Source organism: Entelurus aequoreus, linkage group LG09, assembly GCF_033978785.1.
Source record: "Entelurus aequoreus isolate RoL-2023_Sb linkage group LG09, RoL_Eaeq_v1.1, whole genome shotgun sequence".
NCBI lineage: Eukaryota > Metazoa > Chordata > Actinopteri > Syngnathiformes > Syngnathidae > Entelurus > Entelurus aequoreus.
The window spans coordinates 46,583,018-46,607,143 of record NC_084739.1 but is presented as its reverse complement, the minus strand read 5'-3'; the positions used below and the strand labels follow the sequence as shown (position 1 = coordinate 46,607,143).

At 37.1% G+C, this 24,126-nt stretch overlaps 1 protein-coding gene across 9 annotated transcripts in view; it reads left to right on the top strand.

The window, feature by feature from the left end:
- Nucleotides 1–24,126, top strand: part of LOC133657483 (regulating synaptic membrane exocytosis protein 1-like) — a 142,115-nt gene that overhangs the window by 84,801 nt on the left and 33,188 nt on the right. For 4 of the 9 annotated variants that reach the window (XM_062058856.1, XM_062058851.1, XM_062058850.1 and 1 more), the window contains 5 exons: nt 6,570–6,732; nt 11,821–11,925; nt 13,757–13,816; nt 20,297–20,371; nt 21,652–21,741. In XM_062058856.1, the coding sequence (XP_061914840.1) occupies nt 6,570–6,732; nt 11,821–11,925; nt 13,757–13,816; nt 20,297–20,371; nt 21,652–21,741 (493 nt within the window). The remainder of the gene's footprint in view (nt 1–6,569; nt 6,733–11,820; nt 11,926–13,756; nt 13,817–20,296; nt 20,372–21,651; nt 21,742–24,126) is intronic. The other 5 variants (XM_062058849.1, XM_062058852.1, XM_062058853.1 and 2 more) reach the window with 5 other exon arrangements.

The following is a 24,126-nucleotide window of genomic DNA, read 5'->3' as shown; positions in this document are numbered from 1 at the left end:
ACCAATAGTATTTGGACTAGTTACACTATTGGAAATTGAACCTTTTAACACTCAGATGGGGGTAATTTTCAGTCAGTGACTCTCTGGAGACTAAGAACATCCCCACATGCTGAGTTTGCTTAATAGAGATGCTTCGCTGGACCCTCACTGTAGCCACTTTAACTTGCTGCTTATTTTTGACTCATCGTGAGTAGCTGTCTTGGCTTAAAATGACTTTGTCATTAAAAAGATTATTGGATGTATTTGACTTTAAAAAGTATAGGGAAGCTTTCTACAGTAAAGAAACGAAAATGTAAAATTTAATGGTTACATTAAAAAATAGTAATGACAACCTCTCGTTCTTGAAAATATGTGTACACGATAGAGCAGGATTTTAGTTATTATAAATAAAATTTTAGATCAAATAAGGAACAACTGAAATAAAGCTTCCCCTGAGAGGAAAGTCTTGACTATGGTGATATCAATGGTTCCCGGACTTTGGTCACTGATTGCAAATTATTTTCATCCAAGAAATAGAATGATGTCAATTGTCCAAATAGTATCAAGTAATCTATCTTATTCAAAATCCACTGTTTATTAAGCAAATATAATGTCCAATTATTGTACTGTACTTCTGGACCTAACAGTCAAAATGTGACTAAAAAACTTACCACAAGACCTGAACCAACACACATGTGTTATATTCATGGAAGGAATAAGGTTAATTTAACCTTATGAAGCTGACCAACAGCCACCCGGAAGCAGAATCTAAGTAAAAACAAGCTAAACAAAATCTACCAAAGGATCAGTATACTGTAAATATTACCAAACCAGCCGTGTGTCATATTTGTTCATTAAAAGAAGAAAAAAACAACAACACTTGGGACTTTTTGTGATAAAACAAAGTGTATTTTATTTGCGCTATCTCTAACTGGCTAAGCAAGAATATTGCAGTATACTTTCTTAAATTTTGGCATATTTACATGCATACTTATTTATCTATTATGCCTGTCAAACACGACAAAGCAGAACCAACATTGTCCTTCCAACTTTTTTCTGAAAGTTATTGTCGTTTTCCAAACAGCTCCGATCAACTCTTTCCCAGATGGGTTCATGAAACAATTATTTGCAAACCAAACCATCTGGTGTGCCTGGGTAGGTATGAAGGGGAAGTGAAAAATGGTGAAAGTACTCAAGTGAGAGCTTTGAGGTACTGCACCGTTAGAATTGAAGCCAAAGACCTTGGGATCAAAACAAAGCCCAGCAAGGATGAACATATCCCTTCAAAGCCGATCACTGTCTTTATCTCTATTTTTATCTTTGCAAAATGTTCTGCTGCAACAACAAAGAAATATGTGGGGGCGGCATAGCTCGGTTGGTAGAGTGGCTGTCCCAGCAACTTGAGGGTTCCAGGTTGGATTCCCACTTCCGCCATCCTAGTCACTGCCGTTGTGTCCTTGGGCAAGACACTTTACCCACCTGCTCCCAGTGCCACCCACACTGGTTTAAATGTAACTTAGATATTGGGATTCACTATGTAAAGCGCTTTGAGTCACTAGAGAAAAGTGCTATATAATTCACTTCACTTCATGTATTTAATATATTTGAAAAAATACAGGGCACAGTGATGAACATGGAATTCTCAATGCTTCCTTAGCCAATGCTTGTTTTAGTTGTTTCAGCAGTGCCAAGTTTTTGATAGCATAGTTCCATACATACGGCATGTTTTTTGAGGGTTTAATAGCTTGACACAATTAATATACAGTACACTTATTTTAGGCCAGGAAATGTATCCAATCATCCATCCATCCACACCCTGGACAAGTCCCCACCTCATCGAAGGGCCAACACACATATACAATATTCACACTCACATTTACACACTAGGGCCAATTTAGTGTTGCCAATCAACCTATACCCAGGTGCATGTAATTATTTATAAAAAAATATGTTTTTGTTTTGTATTTAATAGTATTAAGTGAAAGTGAATCATGCCATGTAGAACTTTAATCTTGAAACAATCAAGCAAATGTTTCTCTATGGATAATTTGGAATATTATTTTGAGGTGGTGACTTGTCCAGGGTTTACCCCGCCTTCCGCCCGAATGCAGCTGAGATAGACTCCAGCAACCCCCGCGACTCCGAAAGAGACAAGCAGTAGAAAATGGATGGATGGATTATTTTAACTTTCTAGCGACCAGTAGACTAGAGTTTGGGAAATGTCTTACTGTAAAAGCTTGGTTACATTAGTTTGATGCAACTTGCTTATAACCTTCACCAAACCCATCATCAAACACCTTTTGATACGTATGAGCTAAAGCTAGTGGATGATCAGAGAAAAATGGAAGGTGGACTTAATTTCTGTAAAGGGAGAGCCAAAGTTATTTTTCACTTTCTGTATGTTCAGGGGTGTCCAAACTTGTTGACTCAGGAGCCACATTTGGCTAAAATTATTTGGTTGGGGTCCATGCTATCTATATATCTAGTATCTATACATTAATCTCTAAATGTATGAGTTTAGTGTGTAAAAGTCTATCCTATTTAAATTAATTAAATTATTAAAATACTACACAAACATCAGAACTGTGTAAAGAGAGTTACGGTAATATTATTAAATTTTGAGTATAAAACATCTGTTTCTTTCTTATTAGTCTTTCCAAATCAGTGTGTGTGCTGATCACAGCTGTTTACACACGTGATCGGGGATCACAATGATTTAAGTCTACATATTAAAGGCCTACTGAAATGAGATTTTCTTATTTAAACGGGGATAGCAGGTCCATTCTATGTGTCATACTTGATCATTTCGCGATATTGCCATATTTTTGCTGAAAGGATTTAGTAGAGAACATCGACGATAAAATTCGCAACTTTTGGTCGCTGATAAAAAAGCCTTGCCTGTACAGGAAGTAGCGTGTGACGTCACAGGCTGTAGAGCTCCTCACATCTGCACATTGTTTTCAATCATGGCCACCAGCAGCGAGAGCGATTCGGACCGAGAAAGTGACGATTACCCCATTAATTTGAGCGAGGATGAAAGATTCGTGGATGAGGAAAGTGAGAGTGAAGGATTAGAGGGCAGTGGAAGCGATTCAGATAGGGAAGATGCTGTGAGAGGCGGGTGGGACCTGATATTCAGCTGGGAATGACTAAAATAGTAAATAAACACAAGACATATATATACTCTATTAGCCACAACACAACCAGGCTTATATTTAATATGCCACAAATTAATCCGCATAACAAACACCTCCCCCCTCCCGTCCATATAACCCACCAATACAACTCAAACACCCGCACAACACACTCAATCCCACAGCCCAAAGTACTGTTCACCTCCGTAAAGTTCATACAGCACATATATTTCCTCAAAGTTACGTACGTGACATGCACATAGCGGCACGCACGTACGGGCAAGCAATCAAATGTCTGGAAGCCAAAGCTGCTTACTCACGGTAGCGCGTCTGCTATCCAACTCAAAGTCCTCCTGGTAAGAGTCCAGCCGGCCGCTAATACACCGCTTCCCACCTACAGATTTCTTCTTTGCTGTCTTCTTTGTTCATTAAACACATTGCAAAAGATTCACCAACACAGATGTCCAGAATACTGTGGAATTTTGCGTTGAAAACAGACGACTTAAAGGCCTACTGAAATGAATTTTTTTTATTTAAACGGGGATAGCAGATCTATTCTATGTGTCATACTTGATCATTTCGCGATATTGCCATATTTTTGCTGAAAGGATTTAGTATAGAACAACGACGATAAAGATTGCAACTTTTGGTATCTGATAAAAAAAAGGCTTGCCCCTACCGGAAGTAGCGTGACGTAGTCAGTTGAACATATACGCAAAGTTCCCTATTGTTTACAATGATGGCCGCATGAAGTGAGAGAGATTCGGACCGAGAAAGCGACAATTTCCCCATTAATTTGAGCGAGGATGAAAGATTTGTGGATGAGTAAAGTGCAAGTGAAGGACTAGTGGGGAGTTGAAGCTATTCAGATAGGGAAGATGCTGTGAGAGCCGGGGGTGACCTGATATTCAGCTGGGAATGACTACAACAGTAAATAAACACAAGACATATATATACTCTATTAGCCACAACACAACCAGGCTTATATTTAATATGCCACAAATTAATCCTGCATAAAAACACCTGCGTGTTTGTTATGCTAGCTCCTAGCTCCTCTGCTAGCTCCTAGCTCCATAGAACACGCCAATACAATACAAACACCTGATCAACACACACAATCACTCAGCCCAAAAGACCGTTTACCTAACCCAAGGTTCATAAAGCTTATATATTTTTAAAAAGTTACGTACGTGACGCGCACATACGGTCAAGTTATCGAATGTTTAGCAGCCAAGGCTGCATACTCACGGTACCTGATATTCAGCTGGGAATGACTACAACAGTAAATAAACACAAGACATATATATACTCTATTAGCCACAACACAACCAGGCTTATATTTAATATGCCACAAATTAATCCTGCATAATAACACCTGCGTGTTTGTTATGCTAGCTCCTAGCTCCTCTGCTAGCTCCTAGCTCCATAGAACACGCCAATACAATTCAAACACCTGATCAACACACACAATCACTCAGCCCAAAAGACCGTTCACCTAACCCAAGGTTCATAAAGCTTATATATTTTTAAAAAGTTACGTACGTGACGCGCACATACGGTACGGTACGTGTTATGCTAGCTCCTAGCTCCTCTGCTAGCTCCTAGCTCCATAGAACACGCCAATACAATTCAAACACATGATCAACACACACAATCACTCAGCCCAAAAGACCGTTCACCTAACCCAAGGTTCATAAAGCTTATATATTTTAAAAAAGTTACGTACATACGCAAAAAAAAGCCAAAGCTGCATACTCACAGTAGCACGTCTGCGTCTTTGTCATCCAAATCAAAGTAATCCTGGTAAGAGTCTGTGTTGTCCCAGTTCCCTACAGGCGTCTGTGTATCCAAATCAAAAGTCCTCCTGGTTAGAGTCTCTGTTATCCGAGTTCTTCCATCTTGACTGCATCTTTCGGGAATGTAAACAAAGAAGCGCCGGCTGTGTACTGTTGTGGCTGACTACGTTCGAAAAATACGTCCATTTCGCACCGACAACTTTCTTCTTTGCTTGCTTGGCTTCCTTCTCCATAATGCAATGAACATGATTGAAACAGATTCACGAACACAGATGTCCAGAATACTGTGGAATTATGAAATGAAAACAGAGCTTTTTCATATCGGCTTCAATGTGGAAGGCATACCCGTGTTCGCCGGGCTACGTCACACGCATACGTCATCCTCAGAGGCGTTTCGAACCGGAAGTTTAGCGGCAAATTTAAAATGTCACTTTATAAGTTAACCCGGCCGTATTGGCATGTGTTATAATGTTAAGATTTCATCATTGATATATAAACTATCAGACTGCGTGGTCGGTAGTAGTGGGTTTCAGTAGGCCTTTAATAGCTGGCCACAATCGTGTCCCAAAATGTCCTCTACAATCCGTGACGTCACGCGCAAACGTCATCATACCGAGACGTTTTCAGCAGGATATTTCGCGGGAAATTTAAAATTGCACTTTACTAATCTAACCCGGCCGTATTGGCATGTGTTGCAATGTTAAGATTTCATCATTGATATTTAAACTATCAGACTGCGTGGTCGGTAGTAGTGGGTTTCAGTAGGCCTTTAATATCATACCAAATTGACGAGGGAAGTTTGCCCAACGTAAAAATACAGTACAACCTGTCCAATTTTAGGGGGAAATCGCCAATACCTTGTCATACGGACTGGTGTGCTCGCACACGTACACGCACACAGGCGCACACACAATCACATTTTCTTGCTAAGCAGTAGAGCGAGGATCATAACGTAATTATGATAATTTCTATATTAATAAAAGATGTAGGATTTACAATATTATCAGCATATGATCAAAGATACTCCATTATTTAAAGCAAGCTATAGCTAACAGACTGAACAACAACACATAACTTTTAACTATTAAAAACAACCCCCCAATAAGACTGTGACGGCACTCAAATATGAATGATCAATGATAAAACATTGAATATTAAGAGTATGTGAAACTTCGACTGCTATCTTATTGACTTTCCTGATGACCTCCCTAATGTTTTGTAATCAATCAGAAACATCAAACACGGATAAAATGAACCAAACGTGGGGAAGTGTGGCGAGACAGTGCTTTGCATGTTAGCCAACGTGCTTTGTAGTAAATTTAGATGGGTGTAATTTCAAATTGGGCATGGTGCTTAGAGATTTTTTATAATTTCCACCTAGTCCAGTGGACAGGTGAGAATGTGTGGCCAATTTATGTAAACTTGATGTGTTGTTTTTTCTTTGTTTGCACCATGGGCGGGTCATAGTTTGGACACCCCTGCTGTAGGTGCAATGGTTAGGTGTCCATATATTACCCAAACAAGTCGTGACTTTGATTTTAAAACTATGTGTGTATCACTCTAAAAATGCTTGAAACACAGTATTTGACATGTTTGTTCACCTTAGTTGTGTTTGTGTGTGTGTTGTGTATATCTGTACGCATTCACTGGCACCGAACAGCAGAGGGGCGTGGCAGGGAGCGACAGCGGGAGCCCACAGCCACCCTGGCGGTGCCTGAGCTTCAGAGAACGCCCTCACATCATATCCGTTCCCGCTCAGTCTCCCCACACCGTGAAGAGCAGGGATCCATGCGGTCCCGACCAGCCAACGTCCCTGCACAAAGGTGAGGGGCTCAATGACTAGAATGTGACACAAGGGGAAAACAATGACGTATATAGCAACAATAAAACAGCATCACACTCAGTGGTGGTTCGAGCTCCAATGGTGCCTCGGGCAAGACCCCCCTTCAACACCTCAACTAGCAGTCAAGGCCCAACCTCGGTCCCTTATTAGGTTGGTCCAGAAAGACTGTTAAGATTCTGGACAAATTATACATCTATCAATATTTTTTTGTTATTCAGCTGACTGTCATAATTATAACACGCTGTCACATTCACTTCAGGTGCCACTGCTTCGCATTAAAAAGACACGTGTAGGATCTGATAATAATCTTGGAATAATCACAAAAAAGGAAGCAAGTCCACTAAATGTTTGTAAGACAATATTTCTAATAGTGTCAGTTTAAAGTGAGTGCATTTCATTCACGACCGCAGCTACTTCATCAACCGATTCACAGGGCAATATTAATCCACAAAAAAAGTAAACAATTTAAGTAATATAATAATACATTAAGTTTCTCTGAAGCAAGATAGCATCCACTGACAGGTCTCTAGTTGCTGTCTGACGTCACTCCGTCGTGCCGCATCAAAACACACCTTGCTTAAATTCACACCAACTTAACATGCTAATTGATTCTATTAATCTATACTATATATTTTATGACATATCATGTAAAAGGTATGTGCTTTGCACATGAATGCCATACATAAATATTATTTATAGCTGAGTGTAATTGTATTTAATAGAAACAGTGATGGATCTGTGTGGTCTTTACAAGATGATGACATAACAACTGCATTGCACTTTGCACTGCAAAGAGAGTTGACTTGTTTAAAGGGGCCCTATCATGCAAAACCAACTTTTCTTTGGGTTTTGCATAACTCCCGAAAATTTAAAATCAAAGCATGGAGGCATTAAGGAGATATTTATAAAACAATCTTGCTTTTGTATTTACCTCCAAACAGTCCGTTTGGAATGTGCACAAATGCTGACGTCAACAATTGGGAACATCGTCAGCTGATTATCCATATATGGTATAAATTTACGCAGACTGCCTTGCCATTTTTAGTTATGCGCGCGCAACTAATTTAGACGACAAAATGTCCAAGATTAAACTTGAAGAACGAAAATGCTATCTTGGTTGTATTACCCGAGACAGTATTTAAACCTCCAGTCTTATCTGAAGAAGTAAGAAGTGTCTGGCTTTTTTGTTTTACGGAAATGTGCCTTAACTGTGAAGAAGAAGCTCTGAATGACTGCCAATTAAGAGTCTTACTTTCACTCACAAACTTTCATAAAAAGATGGATTTTCCGAAAAAAATACTTTTGATGGCAGGCTCGGTGACTACTATTTATGGCAATGGAGGAGACAATGAAACGGTAAGTAATAACAGTAGGTTATCAAAACAGATGGCCTATGGCGGTCACTGATGTACATTGTGCACAATATAATGAAGAAAGGTAAAAATACAAAAAAAGCTAACTGTTAGAGGCGAAAGCTCATCGGCGTGAGGGGGCATGGTGAGGAGAGGTTCATTTGCATCAAACAACTTTGCCTCTCAAAATAAGCTGTTTTTAAAGGGAGCAAAAAACTGACTTGAAAATAGGTCTGTAAAACAAAATAAATATAAGCTAAGATATGAAGTAACCTATGTCAACACAACTAGTACAAGTACGGGGTAGGAGTAGATGTGTATGTGATGAAGATTCTGAACTACAAAGTGGTGGAAAAACATTTAATTTGTTATTGATAATATATTACAATGTATAATCATTGAAATATGTCATGAAAAATAGCAAAACCATATTGATCCGTTGTATACCTAAGTCAAGTATTGAAGGTAACATTCACTGAAATTAGTCAAAGGAAATTTTCCTATGTGGTGACTTCAACATTGAGCTTTTGAACCCAAATAAGCAAAATATAATTGATGACTTCATAGATACAATGAAGTGATCTATGACGGAAAATACAGAAAGAGGAACAAGGATGACAAAAAGACACTTCAAAGACTATGCACAGAAAAGTATAAAAGCTTTTAAGAATGATCTGAAATAATGTAGATGATGCATATAGACATTTTTTCAATACGTTCATGATACTTTATGACACATATCGTCCATGGAAACAACTTAATACAAGCAGAAGAAGATGAATCAACAATAGATGACAAATGAACTGAAAAATGTGTGTTACAAGAAAAAAACATTTTATAGAATATTTATAACACAAATATCTATAGAGATAGAAAATAAGTACAAATCATACAAGAGCAAGCTAACCACCATCTTACGAACATGTAGGAAAGAATATTACAGTCAATTAATCAGAAACAAAAACAAGATAAAAGCAACATGGAACATCATAAATAGCATCATTAAAAATGGTGTTAAGGATTACCCTCAATACTTCAGACGGAAACATAAAAAATGACCAGTATAAACAAAATGTTGAAAACTTTAATAACTATTTCGTAACTATTTCGACTTCAACTGATTGTAACGAAATTTATATGAAAACAATAAAAAAGGTTTTTGAAGAGATTTCAAAACCTTCGCATAAAATATATATATATATATATATATATATATATATATATATATATATATATATATATATATATATATATATATATATATATATATATATATATATATATATATATATATATATATATATAATTTCAAACAAATTCCCAAAGAAAATGAAAATAGCAAAATGTGTATTATACTGGAGACAAACACTTATAAAGTATAGACCAGTTTTCTTACTTCCACAATTTTCTAAAATGATTTAAAAATAGTTTTTTAAGAGCACATTGGAAATTTATAAATAAAAGTTATTCAGTATGCAAAACTACATTATGGAGAGGATTAAGCAAAGAAGTCAAACAAAGTGCTAATATGATCCAGTTTAGGAAACAATGTACTAATATGTTCCATTTTAAGAAACGGTTCAAACTCAAAGTGTTTACAAAGTACAAAGATAAAGAATCCTGATAAACATGTTTAAACTTATTGAAAAATTAGATAGTCCTGTTTTTATGTGAATCAAAACATACTTGAATATTTATTTATAAGAATTGTATTAATTGTTTATCTATGTAATTAATATTTATTTACTTGCTCATTCATCTATTTGTTTATTTACTTAATCATTTATTTATCCATTGTTGTGTTACAGATTGAGTACAAACAAATATGTTAGAAATTGCTGTGAAACAAAAAGGGGTAGGATTAAATAAGCTCTGTTCTTCCTACTCCTTTTCAGACATGTTATGAGAAACTAGAAACATTTGATGAATCGTACTGTAATTGTATGCATGTTCGAAATAAACTAACACTAGAACCATAGCTGGGATAAGCTCCAGCTTACCTGTGACCCTACTTAGGATAAGCAGTAGAAATGTGAATCCTACAGCAATTCACAATTTAATAAATTTAGCAAATTTATTAAAGACAACAAACTAAAAGAAATCACATGTACATAAGTATTCACAGATTTTTTCAATACTTTGTTGATGCACCTTTGGCAGCAATTACAGCCTCAAGTCTATGAATACGATGCCACAAGCATGGCACACCTATCTTTGGGCAGTTTTGCCCATTTCTCTTTGCAGCACCTCTCAAGCTCCATCAGTTTGAGTGGTTTCATCCAGCATTAGTTTCATCCAGGATGTTTCTGTACGTGGCTGCATTCATCTTAGTCTAGTCAAGGAGGTGACCAAGAACCTGATGGTCACTTTGTCAGAGCTACAGCATTCCTCTGTGGAGAGAGGAGAACCTTTCAGAAGGAAAACCATCTCAGCAGCAATCCACCAATCAGGCCTGTATGGTATAATAGCCAAACAGAAGCCATTCCTTAGTAAAACAATAAATAAATAAAATTAAAAGTTTTCCGAAATGTACCTGGAAAAACTCTCAGACAATGAAAAACACAATTATTTGTTCTGATGAGACAAATATTGAACTCTCTGGAGTTAATGCCAAACATCATGTTTGGAGGCAACCAGGCACCGCTCATCATCAGGCCAACACCATAACTATAGTGAAGCATGGTGGTGGAAGCATCATGCTGTGGGGATGTTTTTTCAGTGACAGGAACTGGGAGACTCGTCATGATAGAGGGAAAGATGAATGCAGCGATGTACAGAGACATCCTGGATGGAAACCAATGCTTCTCATCAAATCTGGTGGAGCTTAAGAAGTGCTGTAGAGGAATGGGCAAAACTGCGTGTGTGCCAAGCTTGTGGCATCGTATTTAAAAATACTTAAGGCTGTAATTGCTGCCAAAAGGTGCATCAATAAAGTATTGAGCAAATGCTTTGAATACTTATGTACATTTTTTTGTTTTTAATAAATGTGAAAAAAGATAAAAAAAATAAACTTTTCACTTTGTCATTATGGGGTATTGTCTGTACAATTTTGAGGACAAAGATTAATTTATTCCATTTTGGAACAAGGCAGACCAAAATGTGGAAAACGTGGAGCGCTGTGAATACTTTACGGATGCCCTGTAACCATGTAGCGAATAAATGCAGAAATTGCCTAAAAAGCATATTTTTAAAAATGTATTCTCTTTTTTAATCAATTTATAAAAAATATGAATACATTTTTAATCGGAATAAATAATAATTGTGATTTGCATGTAAGTCGACTTTTTCAGCATCTCTAATAGTGTAGCAAATGGATGGACACATTCTGCTCTTAATGGTAGTGACAAAAGTCAGCTTCTGTTTATTCCAATCTCTTGAAATTGTGCTGTGAATAAGTGAACTTTATTATCAGGAAAAATACTGCTATACAGAAATGTTTCAATCAAGTGCACAGAGTACACACCAGTCCAATATTTATGAAAGGTAAAAGCTATAGTAGATGACAGAGTGAGACAGAAGACAGTTGCTGGAAGCGAGCAAACTGAGGCCATCTACTGATGAAATGGCCGACTTCTTTAGAACTTGTTGTGCTGCCAGTTCTGCTTTTACAAGCTCAGCCAAATGAATCCAGCCTGGAATTGTCTGCCTTACTGCTTGAACACGACCCTGACAAAAGTCCTTAAAGTCTTTATTTTGAATTTGTCTTCCTTTGTCAGGAGTCTAGACGACGAGCTTTCCCACTCTGTGCGTTCTCGTTCTCCAAACCGCTACTATGACTCTGCTAGAAGTCGCCACAAGGATAAAGAGTATCTGGATGACAGGTATGGCATCCTCTCCTATCTTAGTGTGGGGTTTCTTACTTTTTACTTACAGTTTTTTCCAATTGCTTACACATACATTTTCACACAGTTAACAAAGTCTACACACAGTAAGCAAAATCACTGTGCAGATTTGCCTAATATTAGACATAGACTCTGCTTTACAGTTTTTGTGAAATATTACACACAATTGTAGTGGATTGTCCGAAGCTTAAGCAGGCAACAAAAGTAGTTTAGTACAACAAATTTATTTACCTATTATCAGAAGTGCAGGTTGAATTGAGATGGCCGTGCAGACAGACCACATGTACTCCAGAGCAAACAAGACACACACAAGCCAAAATCACTGTCGAGTTCCGGTCTTCTGCCATTTTTTATATGTCTCTTGTGCGTCACTGTTTTTTATCTCGTGCGTCACTGTTTTTTATCTACTGCGTCATGATTGTTTTGTTTTGGTTTGTCTGTTCCAAAACAACCTTGTATCTCTTAGTCATATTTGGAAAATCTAAACATTCTGTAGACAGGTTGGCATAACTCCATATTCACCTTTGTCCCACAACTGGTCCATTCAATGGCACAAAATAGAAGAGAATTGAAAATGAGCAGAAATTCTTAAAAGACAAGAAATATAGGTCAAAAGGTCAGAAATTCTACGACACAATGCTTTACACACACCTTCCCATCTTGCACATGTGATGTGGATGAGCTATTATGGCCTGATCCAGCTAGACGGGTAGGTGATGATTAGAATCAGTAACTGAGGCTTTTGAGGACCTTCTTTCATAGAGTTGCTGTTGCCTAAGTCTGCACATGTAGCCTATACTCTATGCTGTCATTTTTATGTATCTCCAAAAAAAATGTAAACCTAGTTATTTGTCTCAAATTTAAATTTGTACCGCATGTCATTGTTGACTACTGTGATATGTTACTTTACCTGACTGTGGTATAAATACATATTTTCAGTTTGCAGCATCATTGTTGAGCAGTTCTTGAAAAGATTACAGTATATGTTTACTTTCTCTTTAGGTCCTTACGTATAGGCCCACTTCAAAGTAAACAATGATGATTGCTATGGATTTGCCAATATATTTTGTCAAGTTAAAGCAATTATTCATCACATGCTAAAAAGGTCTGGCAAAATGCCCCAAACATGTGATTTCTTATAGTAATTTTTTTTTTTTTCCAAACGTGTTTTGTATTTATCACTGTTGTGGGTAACTCACTCCAATAGTGTCTTATCATTTGAAGTCTTTGTGAGTGAGATGAAAATAAAACTGCATTTTTACAAATGCTTGCTTTATTTTGATGAATGGGCAAAAGTTTTGGCCAAAGTGTGTCATTTTGCAAATAATATAGGAACTAAGGAAATTGAATGTGGTGTTTGGAAAAGTGTGTATAGCTTTTGAAAAAAGACACACAGTTAGTAAAATTGTGTGTAAGCAAATGGAAAAAAATGTATTTGAAGTCATACCAACCGCTTACAGTAATAGTATGCACTTCCGGAAAGTGACAATAAATTCACATGTGTGTGCGTGTGTGTGTTAAAATCTGATGTAATTGCTGGTAAAACGTCATTCTGTCAATCAAGTTAAATTCTTGTTGTTTCTTTTTGCTTTTGTTCAGAAATGTTTTCTTTTCATTGTGGAAATCTTTGGACCTTGAACAGGGTTTGGTGGAGTAGTGATTAGCTGTTTGTCAAGCTGTATTGTGTGACTGTGTGTGTTTGTGCAGAACATCCTCTCGTTCCAATTCACTCTATTCACCCTTTGCTCTCCTGTTTTGGGGAATTGTTGTTGACTTCGTCTTGTGTCATGCATCACCATGGTTACAACAGTGAAGTCATCATGATTCACCAATCAATGCGAGGCAAAAGTGCTGAGTGCATCCACTCCAGGTAACTTGGTCAATCACGTCATGTTTATTACAATGTTGTTCTGGATGTGAACTTATTTTTTTTTCCCAGAAGTGCTTAGTGTTTCATTATGGTGCCCTGTGATTTAGCTGAGAAAAATATTCAGCAGTGGGAAAAATCCCTTCTAAGATTGTTAAACGTAGTCCTTTCCAATGCAATATTAGTACCGAATCATAACGATTTACAGATGTACTGATAGCACTTTATGTCACGTAACATAAAATGTATAAAAAGGGAACAACAAAAATAACTAAAAGAATAATAATAGGAGTGCAATGTGGCCTGAGATACACTAGATCCACCATAGAAGCATTCCAATGATGCATACATATGTTTGTGAGTGACTGAGATTTTGAAACTTTGCTGCTTCAGCATTTATTATATTTTTAGATTATAAAAGCAATAATAAACACTTTACAATACTTTTATTTTATTTTTTTTTAAAGTCCAAATGCAACATCACCACATCACGCTTCAAAGTCAGAAAGTTCATTTTTTTCAAGCATTTTCTATGTATTCTTGCCGTGAATTAATCATTTTCAAGCGTAAAAATGGCTAAATGACCTAAAAAGATCCATTCTACAATAGTATTGGCCACTAGAGGAAACCATGGCTGCTAAAGTCAGTACAGTATGTCTTGTGTTCTATTATTATCAATACTATATTGGAGTAAATGAGTGTAAAGGTGACTATGTATGTGTTGTTTCATGTCTATGGCTTGGGCTTCAGTAATGTTAAATACAAACCCTGTTTAGAAGGTGATACACAGTTTTTGTATGCTCTAGCTATGAAAATATTCAATTCATGATTTGTAGTAATTAATTCACAATGGTCAGACCCGGAACCAATTGACAGCAATAAATGCGGGACAACTGAATAACGGTGTAAACATTTATCTGTGGTGGTCCAAATATATTTTTTAATGGATAGAGTAGATTTGAGGGTACCTGATCACATCACTCTTGTCATAAACATATTATAATGGGACAGTCTGTCATAATAATAGTGTAATTGTTGATATACTTTCCGAGTATTTAGATGCGTCTAGATTGTCTTATACAAAAAAAGCTAGTCAGAAACAAATGTAATGACTTTTTATGGTCTTATTAGACGCTTTGGTTGGAGACTAACATGAAAGCATGTGACAGCAGACAGTCTTGCAAAATACAATAGTACTTCAACTTACAATCTTCAATGGTTCTGTGATGGAGCTCTTAACTCAAAACACTTGTATCTCAAATCACAATCTCCCATTGAAGCGACTTTAAATAAATTTAATTGATACTCGGATCCCCTAAACCAGGGGTGTCAAACTCGTTTTAACTTATGTGCCGCATGGAGGAAAATATATCACCAAGTGGGCCGGACTAATAACATCATGGCACGATAACTTAAAAATAAAGACAATTTCAGATTGTTTTCTTTGTTTGAAAATAGAACAAGCACATTCTGAAATTGTACAAATCATAATGTTGTTATTTTTTACACTTACGCACATGTTGCGGCTAATAGTTTTCATTTGTCGTTATTTATACTTAATAATTAAATGATGTGATGCCCCGAAAGGGACAAGCGGTAGAAAATGGATGGATGGATGGATAATATTAATCATAATAATAGGTGTAATTGAGTGGCAAAGTTTTAAAGTGCTCCCATTGTTGTTAATGCCTAATCTATCAGAGGATGAAATTAATAATACGTTTGTAATATCAATATCAAATTACAGGATATTATTCATGTAATTTACTATTTTCCTCAACTGATGTACTAACATAATGTGGTTCATTCTAATCTCTACATATATAGCATCATCTACAACAAAATGTGTGAATTTAGACTCATTTCATTAATCACACATGAAGTTAGAAGGGGATACATTTTATTTCATCATATTTGTGTGCGCCCAGGAAATGTGTCCCCAGTCATAAGTACATTACGAAATGTACAGATTATCAAAAGTATTTATTTGGGTAGATATGTCACAGGTTACATTACCCAAAACACATTTGAGAATCAAGGCATGAACGTAACAATCCACAATTTGTATACGATCACTAAAAAGGAGCGGAAGTACGTGGTGTCCAAACACAGAAGTGTTGACACACCACCGTCTCCGCCCCCTCAAATGCGACATCCAGTAGACGAATTTAAAACAGCAGTTTCTTTCATTAAAAAATTACAGCTCATTTTTATTCTTAGCAAACCCATCTCGTGGGCTGGATAAAAGGTGTTAGTCGTACGTTTGACACCCCTGCCAAAGACAGCACAATTTTAACATGTAACATGTCTATAAAAAAAATAGAAACTTTTAGATATTATTGCACAAAAATTATTCAATAGAATGTACTACGAACAACTACAGTGGTTTTATAACGTAATGTAATAATAATGTACAGCATTTACCTTGGAGAGTGGACTTGGTATGTCCTTCCAGCTGCTTTTTTGTCAAACACACCATCTCGGCAGCTTCTCCATATTTTCATGGATAAATGTCCGCCGTTTAGATATCATTTTAAAATTATTGGCTGGCGTTGGACTCATTCTGCTTCAGTATGGTGCAGACTAGCAGTGATACGCTCCAATTGCTTTGCCAAATTGGCAACATGCTTGGTAATTTTTCGATTTATTTATTTAATTCAATGAATATCATATACTTCTTCTTAGCACTGTCCTTCACATTCACTTTCTTCCTTCCCATAGTAGAAAAAAAAAGTTTGTTGATTTCTCACTATAAGCTAATACTAGCAAGTAAGACCTGGGGCCGTACTTATCAAGCTTCTTAGGGTGCCATTTTACACTTAAGTCCTGAGAATTTGCGAAATTTAGTCCTACTCTCAAACTTAAGAATAAAAGCTTTTTATCAACGTTCTTAAGTCTAAGAATCACTCCTACTCTCCACGATATTTAAGAGACCTTCAGAGGTGTCTTAAGTGGTTAGGAGTTGCCAGCAGGGGATGGCACTGAGGCGAGAGAGACGTGCGCGAACGTTCAGGGAACGGAACAATGTTTTTGTTTTTTTTGATGACGAGCAGCTGATCAAACGGTATCGTTTAGACAGGGCGGATATTATTTTTGTCACAGATTTAATACTTTTCGATTCCTTGTTGATTTCTGCATGTGTCTGCAGTGGGCTAGTATATATAGAGCCACCCACACCAGTTTCAAATTAGTTGCCTAATTAATGAATTGGAAAGAAAATGTTATGACAGTAGCGTAGGTGAGTGACGTCAGTGAGTGTGTGGGCGATAGAAGAGAGGGAACGGTAGCGTGAGTGCCGGCGGGGACTAGTTTGTTTTGTATTATTTTGTAGTTTATTGTCAAAATATACACTCCCATTGTCCACTTAAATATTTCCAAGATATTTCTTTATTCTTAGACAACGGATTCCCTTCCGTGATTGGTCATTTCTATGGACACAGAAATGACGTCACCTAAAATTCCGTTTACGGCACATAGTAATGTCGTAATTCAGCTCTGAGTGTGACACTTAAGATTCAGTCCTACACTTCGCTGAAAGTGTGAGTAAGACGCTTGATAACTAACTTTTAAGTGCAGCTTTCAGCGAATAATTTATTTACTCTTAAGTCAACTCTTAGCAGACTTCTTAGGAGTAATTCTAAGAAGCTTGATAAGTACGGCCCCAGATGTTTAGGGAGGATCTTACGGAGTTCACTGTGGCATTTGTTGCGTCAACTAAAGGCGAAGATTCTTGTAACCAAAATGTGTACTTTTAACCCTAAAGCAGAACAATGAGCAGAGAGACAGCTCTTATCTCAAAACACTCTTAAATTGGGGCACTCTTAAGTTAAGGGTACCACTGTAGACAATGATGCCATCTACTCCCAGCACCCCTCCACCCACCACACACACTACCACAGATAGTGTGCTGTCCTGTTGGAAACACTGTTTCCTCGTTTGATCGTTCTTATACACTTTTGCATGTTTTTAGGGAATTGAAGAAAACATTTCGGACTGTTCATTGCGACAATGTTGAATCGCAAACAAAAACTGAAGCAGCAAAGTTAATAAAACACAAAATTCAAAATTAGTGCCAAGACATTTGCTTGTGGTAATGCTTTAGCATGCTTACTGTCAGTGTGGTCATAAATATTCTCACAGTCAAAAAAGGTAAGTTACACTCACACAGTGTGTCACTAATAACAATGTTACAGTGCAAGCATACGTCTAAATGAAACCGCCTGCTTTCATTGCTTCGAAACAACTTTGATTATTGGCTGATAAATGGCATCTTGCATGATGCTTTTCTAGATTTATCCTCCCGTACAGTGGAAATATGCAAGCTTAGACTGATTTGAATGTTGAATGGACATATTGTAGTGACAAGGGGCCGTATTTATCAAGCGTCTTAGAGTGCCATTTTACACTTAAGTCCTGAGAATTTGCGAAATTTAGTCCTACTCTCAAACTTAAGAATAAAAGCTTTTTTAATCAACTTTCTTAAGTCTAAGAATCACTCCTACTCTCCACGATATTTAAGAGACCTTCAGAGGTGTCTTAAGTGGTTAGGAGTTGCCAGCAGGGGATGGCACTGAGGCGAGAGAGACGTGCGCGAACGTTCAGGGAGCGGAACGATGTCCTGGATTTGTTTGATGACGAGCAGCTGATCAAACGGTATCGTTTAGACAGAGCGGGTATTATTTTTGTCACAGATTTAATACTTTTCGATTCCTTGTTGATTTCTGCATGTGGCTGCAGTGGGCTAGTATATATAGAGCCACCCACACCAGTTTCAAATTAGTTGCCTAATTAATGAATTGGAAAGAAAATGTTATGAGAGTAGCGTATGTGTGTGGCCGTGAGGTGAGTGACGTCAGTGAGTGTGTGGGCGAGAGAAGAGAGGGAGCGGTAGCGTGAGTGCCGGCGGGGACTAGTTTGTTTTGTATTATTTTGTAGTTTATTGTCAAAATATACACTCCCATTGTCCACTTAAATATTTCCAAGATATTTCTTTATTCTTAGACAACGGATTCCCTTCCGTGATTGGTCATTTCTATGGACACAGAAATTATGTCACCTAAAATTCCGTTTACGGCACATAGTAATGTCATAATTCAGCTCTGAGTGTGACACTTAAGATTCAGTCCTACACTGCGCTGAAAGTGTGAGTAAGACGCTTGATAACTAACTTTTAAGTGCAGCTTTCAGCGAATAATTTATTTACTCTTAAGTCAACTCTTAGCAGACTTCTTAGGAGTAATTCTAAGAAGCTTGATAAATACGGCCCCAGGACTCTGAAATCATGGAATCTGTCTTAGTGCACTCATGGCCTGATTTACTAAAGTTTTGCATCTACTAAAGCATGTGCAAACTTGATAGCACATGAAAAGCTGATCTACTAAACATCTGCAAAGTGGACTGCGTCTGTTAAGTGAGCAGTCCCTGCCTTCATGAATATGCAAAATATCAACATCAAAACACCCACAACAACTCTTATCAGCGTTTTGCGAGCACTATTATACATTTTATTTAGCACATGTCAGAAGGACGTACAAACTGACAGTTTCACACACGGCTGCAGGATCAGTACTCGCATTGCACAGACAGACGATGGACAGACCAGAATCCACCGTATGTGTGTGTGTCAACATATTTGGATGGTCATAAATAAATAATATTAGACATTGTATATTCAGCAACATAATTGTATAGCTGCTAGTGAACTTAAGGGGTTGATTAAAACAAATTAAATTGGTGCGTTTTGGTGCCGTTTAGCTTTTTTTTTAATGACGTTTTTTTCAAACAGAATATATATGAAAATAATTGTATATGAAAAAATACGTCTTGAAGTTGACAGTTATGCGTATTGAGTGGAGTAAGTGCAATGCACCTGCAGCGGTATGAAAAAAAAAAGTGGTGTCAATGTAAATTCACTTTTTTTTTTTTTTTTTTTTTTTTTTTTTCCTAAAGGAACTCTCCTGAAGGAATCAATAAAGTACTATCTACTATCTAAAATGCCAATATAAAGTGGTAGATGTCCTCTGCATGTTTGAAAACATAGCAAAACAACAACATAGGATTACAACATGAATGTTAAATGAGTGTGTCTCCGTAGTGACGCCCTTATAGTACACGCAAAATCCTCATTTAAATAAGGCGGTCGACACCACTTTACAATTGCACACGCAGTCTTAGTAATTCGCACACAGCACACCCACTAATAGTACACGTTATTTTATAAATCGCTCACGCTGTTTACCGCGTGGTGTTTGGATCTTAGTAAATCAGGCCCTCAGTTTCTTTGTGTTGGAATCATCTTTCATCAGAGATGGTATTATTACAAAATACTTCAATGCATACAATCACTGCTAGACTTGCCACTCCATTTGCCCTGTGGAAGTCCTTTGTCTGTTGTCAACCCAAACAAATTCTTTTTTCTTCTTGTTCCTCAATGTCGTCCGTTTTGCTGCTTGTGTCTCTGGCATGCATGCTTATTTAATTCAGGATGTCAACTAGGCACTATAAAACCCTCCCAACCAAGATGCCACTCGTATTCAACAAAACCCACAGCATGAAAAGGTAAGAAAAGGGCTTCAATATGCTTCAAACGAAGCATATTCCTAAGTATTCCAGTAGATGTCCCCTTTTTATATTCCAACACTCAGTGCCTGCACTACCCCAGTGCATCACTTATGTAACAAATTGTCAAAGTCATTGAAGAATTATACAGTACAGTATTCAAAAGTAACATTCCAAACAATAAATACATTAAAATAATAACTTTAACAAATCTAAGTTAGAACTGAAAAAATTGGAAAAGAACAGATACATTAAAAAATAACTTAATATAGTTTAAATGGTTGAAATGATTTCTCCTGAGCTGCACTTAAAAAAGCATCTATCTAGATTTTTTACGTGATTTTTTTTTTTTACTTTTGGGGTCTTTAAAAGACTAAAGATAAGTTTTAGTTAATATTGCAGAAGGGAGACAAGCATTTTCAAGCCAATTTTATTTAACCTTGTTTTTGACTAGACTCCAAAGAGTCTAAACATACTTGTACCTGTAATAGGGACATCTGTTATTCATATTTGCCATAAAAAAAAAGAATGGCCATTTTGTTAAATGATTCCAGTGCGTTGTTTGAAGCATACTGACAAACTTTCATATTTATTCTCAAGCCATTGAAGAGTCTGGCTGTATGTGGTAGTAGTGGTAGCTGATCGCTGTCATTTTGTAATAAACGTTATACTCCTTTGAGAGATTATGCATAATCTCTGGCTTCCATTTTTTGTTTGCATGTTCTTTTTGAAAATCTGTTGTGATGAGAAGTTCTACATTGTGTTTGTATGTCAAAAGCTAAGCTCTACGATCTGGGTTTCCACATGGTCTTGGTAATTTGTACCTCTTTTCTTACACTGTGGCCGGTAAAACGCTCCCGCATGCTGATTATATTTAGTAAACCCAGGAGAGGTTGTACAGAAACGAGCAAATATTTGGATGTACAATATCGTATTTACATTAGCTCAAATAGTGGTCCAAAGAATCAAAAAGTGCAAATGCAGCACAACTCTCTTCAAATAATCACCTAATAGATGAATGGTATATGTAATCTCAAACAATTATTCACAGTACATCATGGAGACATTACATTCATTCATCCACATTATTTTCCTTGTGTCCAGGCATGGCTTAGTTCCCAGACTTAGCATTTTTGGAATCCATAAGCAGACTTTCTTTTCAAGTACGTTTTGTGTTTGTCCATTGTTTTTTCTCTTTGTGGTTGACCTCTACCCCCTGTCTCTCCTCTCCATCCTCCTCTTCCTCCATTGGATGGCATGTTGTGCTGTGATGCTTCTAGTGATCTTCAACCTTCTCTGGACAGGGTTAGGAGTGCTAGCACCAACTGTCTGACTCCAGAAAATCATGCCCTCTCACCCGAGTTGGAAAGGTACCATGCTCTGTGTCCACCACCCCTCCTGTAGTGCTGCCATAGTCCCTTATCCTCTTCCTCTCCTCGCTTTTATTGTTGCTCTCTTGCCCTTCTCCCCACTTGTTGCAATATTTAGTTTCACCCTCGAAACACCCCAAGCAGCCGCTGTACACCACCTCTCCTTGCCTTCCCATATATAAATTGTATGCCTTTAGACAACACGCTCTTTGTATTTCTACTAGAATTTGGCAGAAACCTTATTGATCCAATAAGTTCAATGTTTTACTGTACACCTCAAGCTGTAATTTAGCACTTTGCAAAACATTCCATCCTTATATGTGCTAATGTACACACAAATAATGGACCTCCAGTAATTGTTAGCATTCCAATTGTCAGCTGCCTACCTTTATCATAACCAGTCTCAATTGTCTGCTTGTGCATTTCTATCCTAAATAATAGCTGTTGCTTGTTTCTCATATGATAGCTAAGTTGTTTCATAGATGTCCCATCTTGTACACTGTAAATAAATACAAATTTTCAAGACTTAAAATAAACAATGATATAAATAGAATACATGTAAGCTTATGGCAATACAGCAAGAAGCACGACACAGCACATCCGCCAACAAGAGTCTATGCCGCCCTCAAGTGGTGGAAATAAGAGCTTGCAGTTTAAAAAACAACATTTGGGGTGCCATCCATTATGATACACAGTTTACAAATATTAAATTAATGTATACTGTATTTCTTTTTCTAATCTTTATTCCAACATGAGCACTATACTGACTTTTTCTGAGCATAAAATACAAGGTTGGCTGATTTGATTATAAATTGAGATCATTGATATCCTTGTGGTTCTGGTAAATGTATAAATATAATCCAAAAATATATCTGAATATCATCCCTGAGAAGAAATGTGTTCCAAAATAGCCGACAAGGCAGGGTATGTTGGTTGGATACATTTTTATTCCATAAAGTTATTTTTCCTTGTGCTCAATAGAAGATCATTGTCCCACTCCTTGCCCTGGAGACGTCCTCCCAGTCCAATGATTTTTATCCAACATGCCTCCCCTGAAGATGACAGGTACCCTTTTGTGGAGCCGTGACGTCGCTCTTGACTCTCCTCAGTTTGGTTTGTGACCTTTAACTGTGACGCCACCGAGTACCTACCAGAAAAATTGTGCTAAAGGGGAACTGCATTTTTTTGGGGAACTTTGCCTATTATTCACAATCCCTATGTAAGACATGCACACATATGTTTTTCCTTTTTTATGCATTGTAACTCGTAAATAAACGTTAGCAAAAGTCAGCTAACAATAGAGCCAATGGAAGTCGCTCTATTCTGCAAATAAGGCGCTCCAAAAACCTCCTCCATCAATGTTTTATATACATGCTGTGAGTATATATGTAATGTAGTAACAGGCACATTCACAATAACATGTAATATTTACCTATTTTCATCCTTTTAAGCATACGGCGGCATATTACTTTCAGAGATGTTCGCTTTTCCTTTCAACAACACTACAAATCATGACATAGTTCATGAGAGCCATCAAAGACTACATTGGGTTAAATGATGATCCAGAACCTTATATTTTTGAGCCGGAATAAAGGAAGGATGAGTTATAAGTTTTCGAAGCTGAACACTAAACAGATCCAGAAACACTAACCATCATGTAGCAGTATTGCTGATTGCTTAACAAAATATACAAACTACGGACATGATAAAAAACAAGCACTTACTGTACAACGTCTGCTCTCACTTGGATGCTGACTGATGGGAGGTTCATATCTTTCCATTTAGATAAAGAAATAATCAAAATCCACCTGGTGGTCAAAAAAAAAAAAAAGATGGTCGCAAACTAGCGTTTTTTTGTGTCTTTCTAGCCCTCTCTGGGTTGAAGTTAAATGTCAAAGTTGACCAACTTCTTGGTTTATGACAACAATTTCATGAGTTATAATCTAAAATTAATTTTTACCAACTCAGAGGCAATGCAGCAGCTCAGTATGTCAATAAGTGCTAATGTGAGTTAGCTCTCTGTGATCACGGTGCCATTAAGAGGAGTTTGTCTGCGTTAGCGCTTATAATAATAATAATATCGCTACTACTTGGTGCATATCCAGGTCACAAGATCTAAATGAAGTATTATTGGTGGTTTTTGGATGTTTTTTTAGAGGGCTTGTAGGGCGGAATACAGTACTCCCATTAGCTGCATTGTTAGCCACCTCATACTTGCCGTTTTTAACGATTTAGAAAATAAAAACATATGTGTTCTTGTTTTACATAAGGTTTGTGAATGATAGGCAACATTCCAAAGAGGTGCAGTTCCCCTTTAAGTCCTGATCAAATTGGATTGGAGTTTTTGGACAACACACAACCAATGAATTAATTGCTCCACTTGTA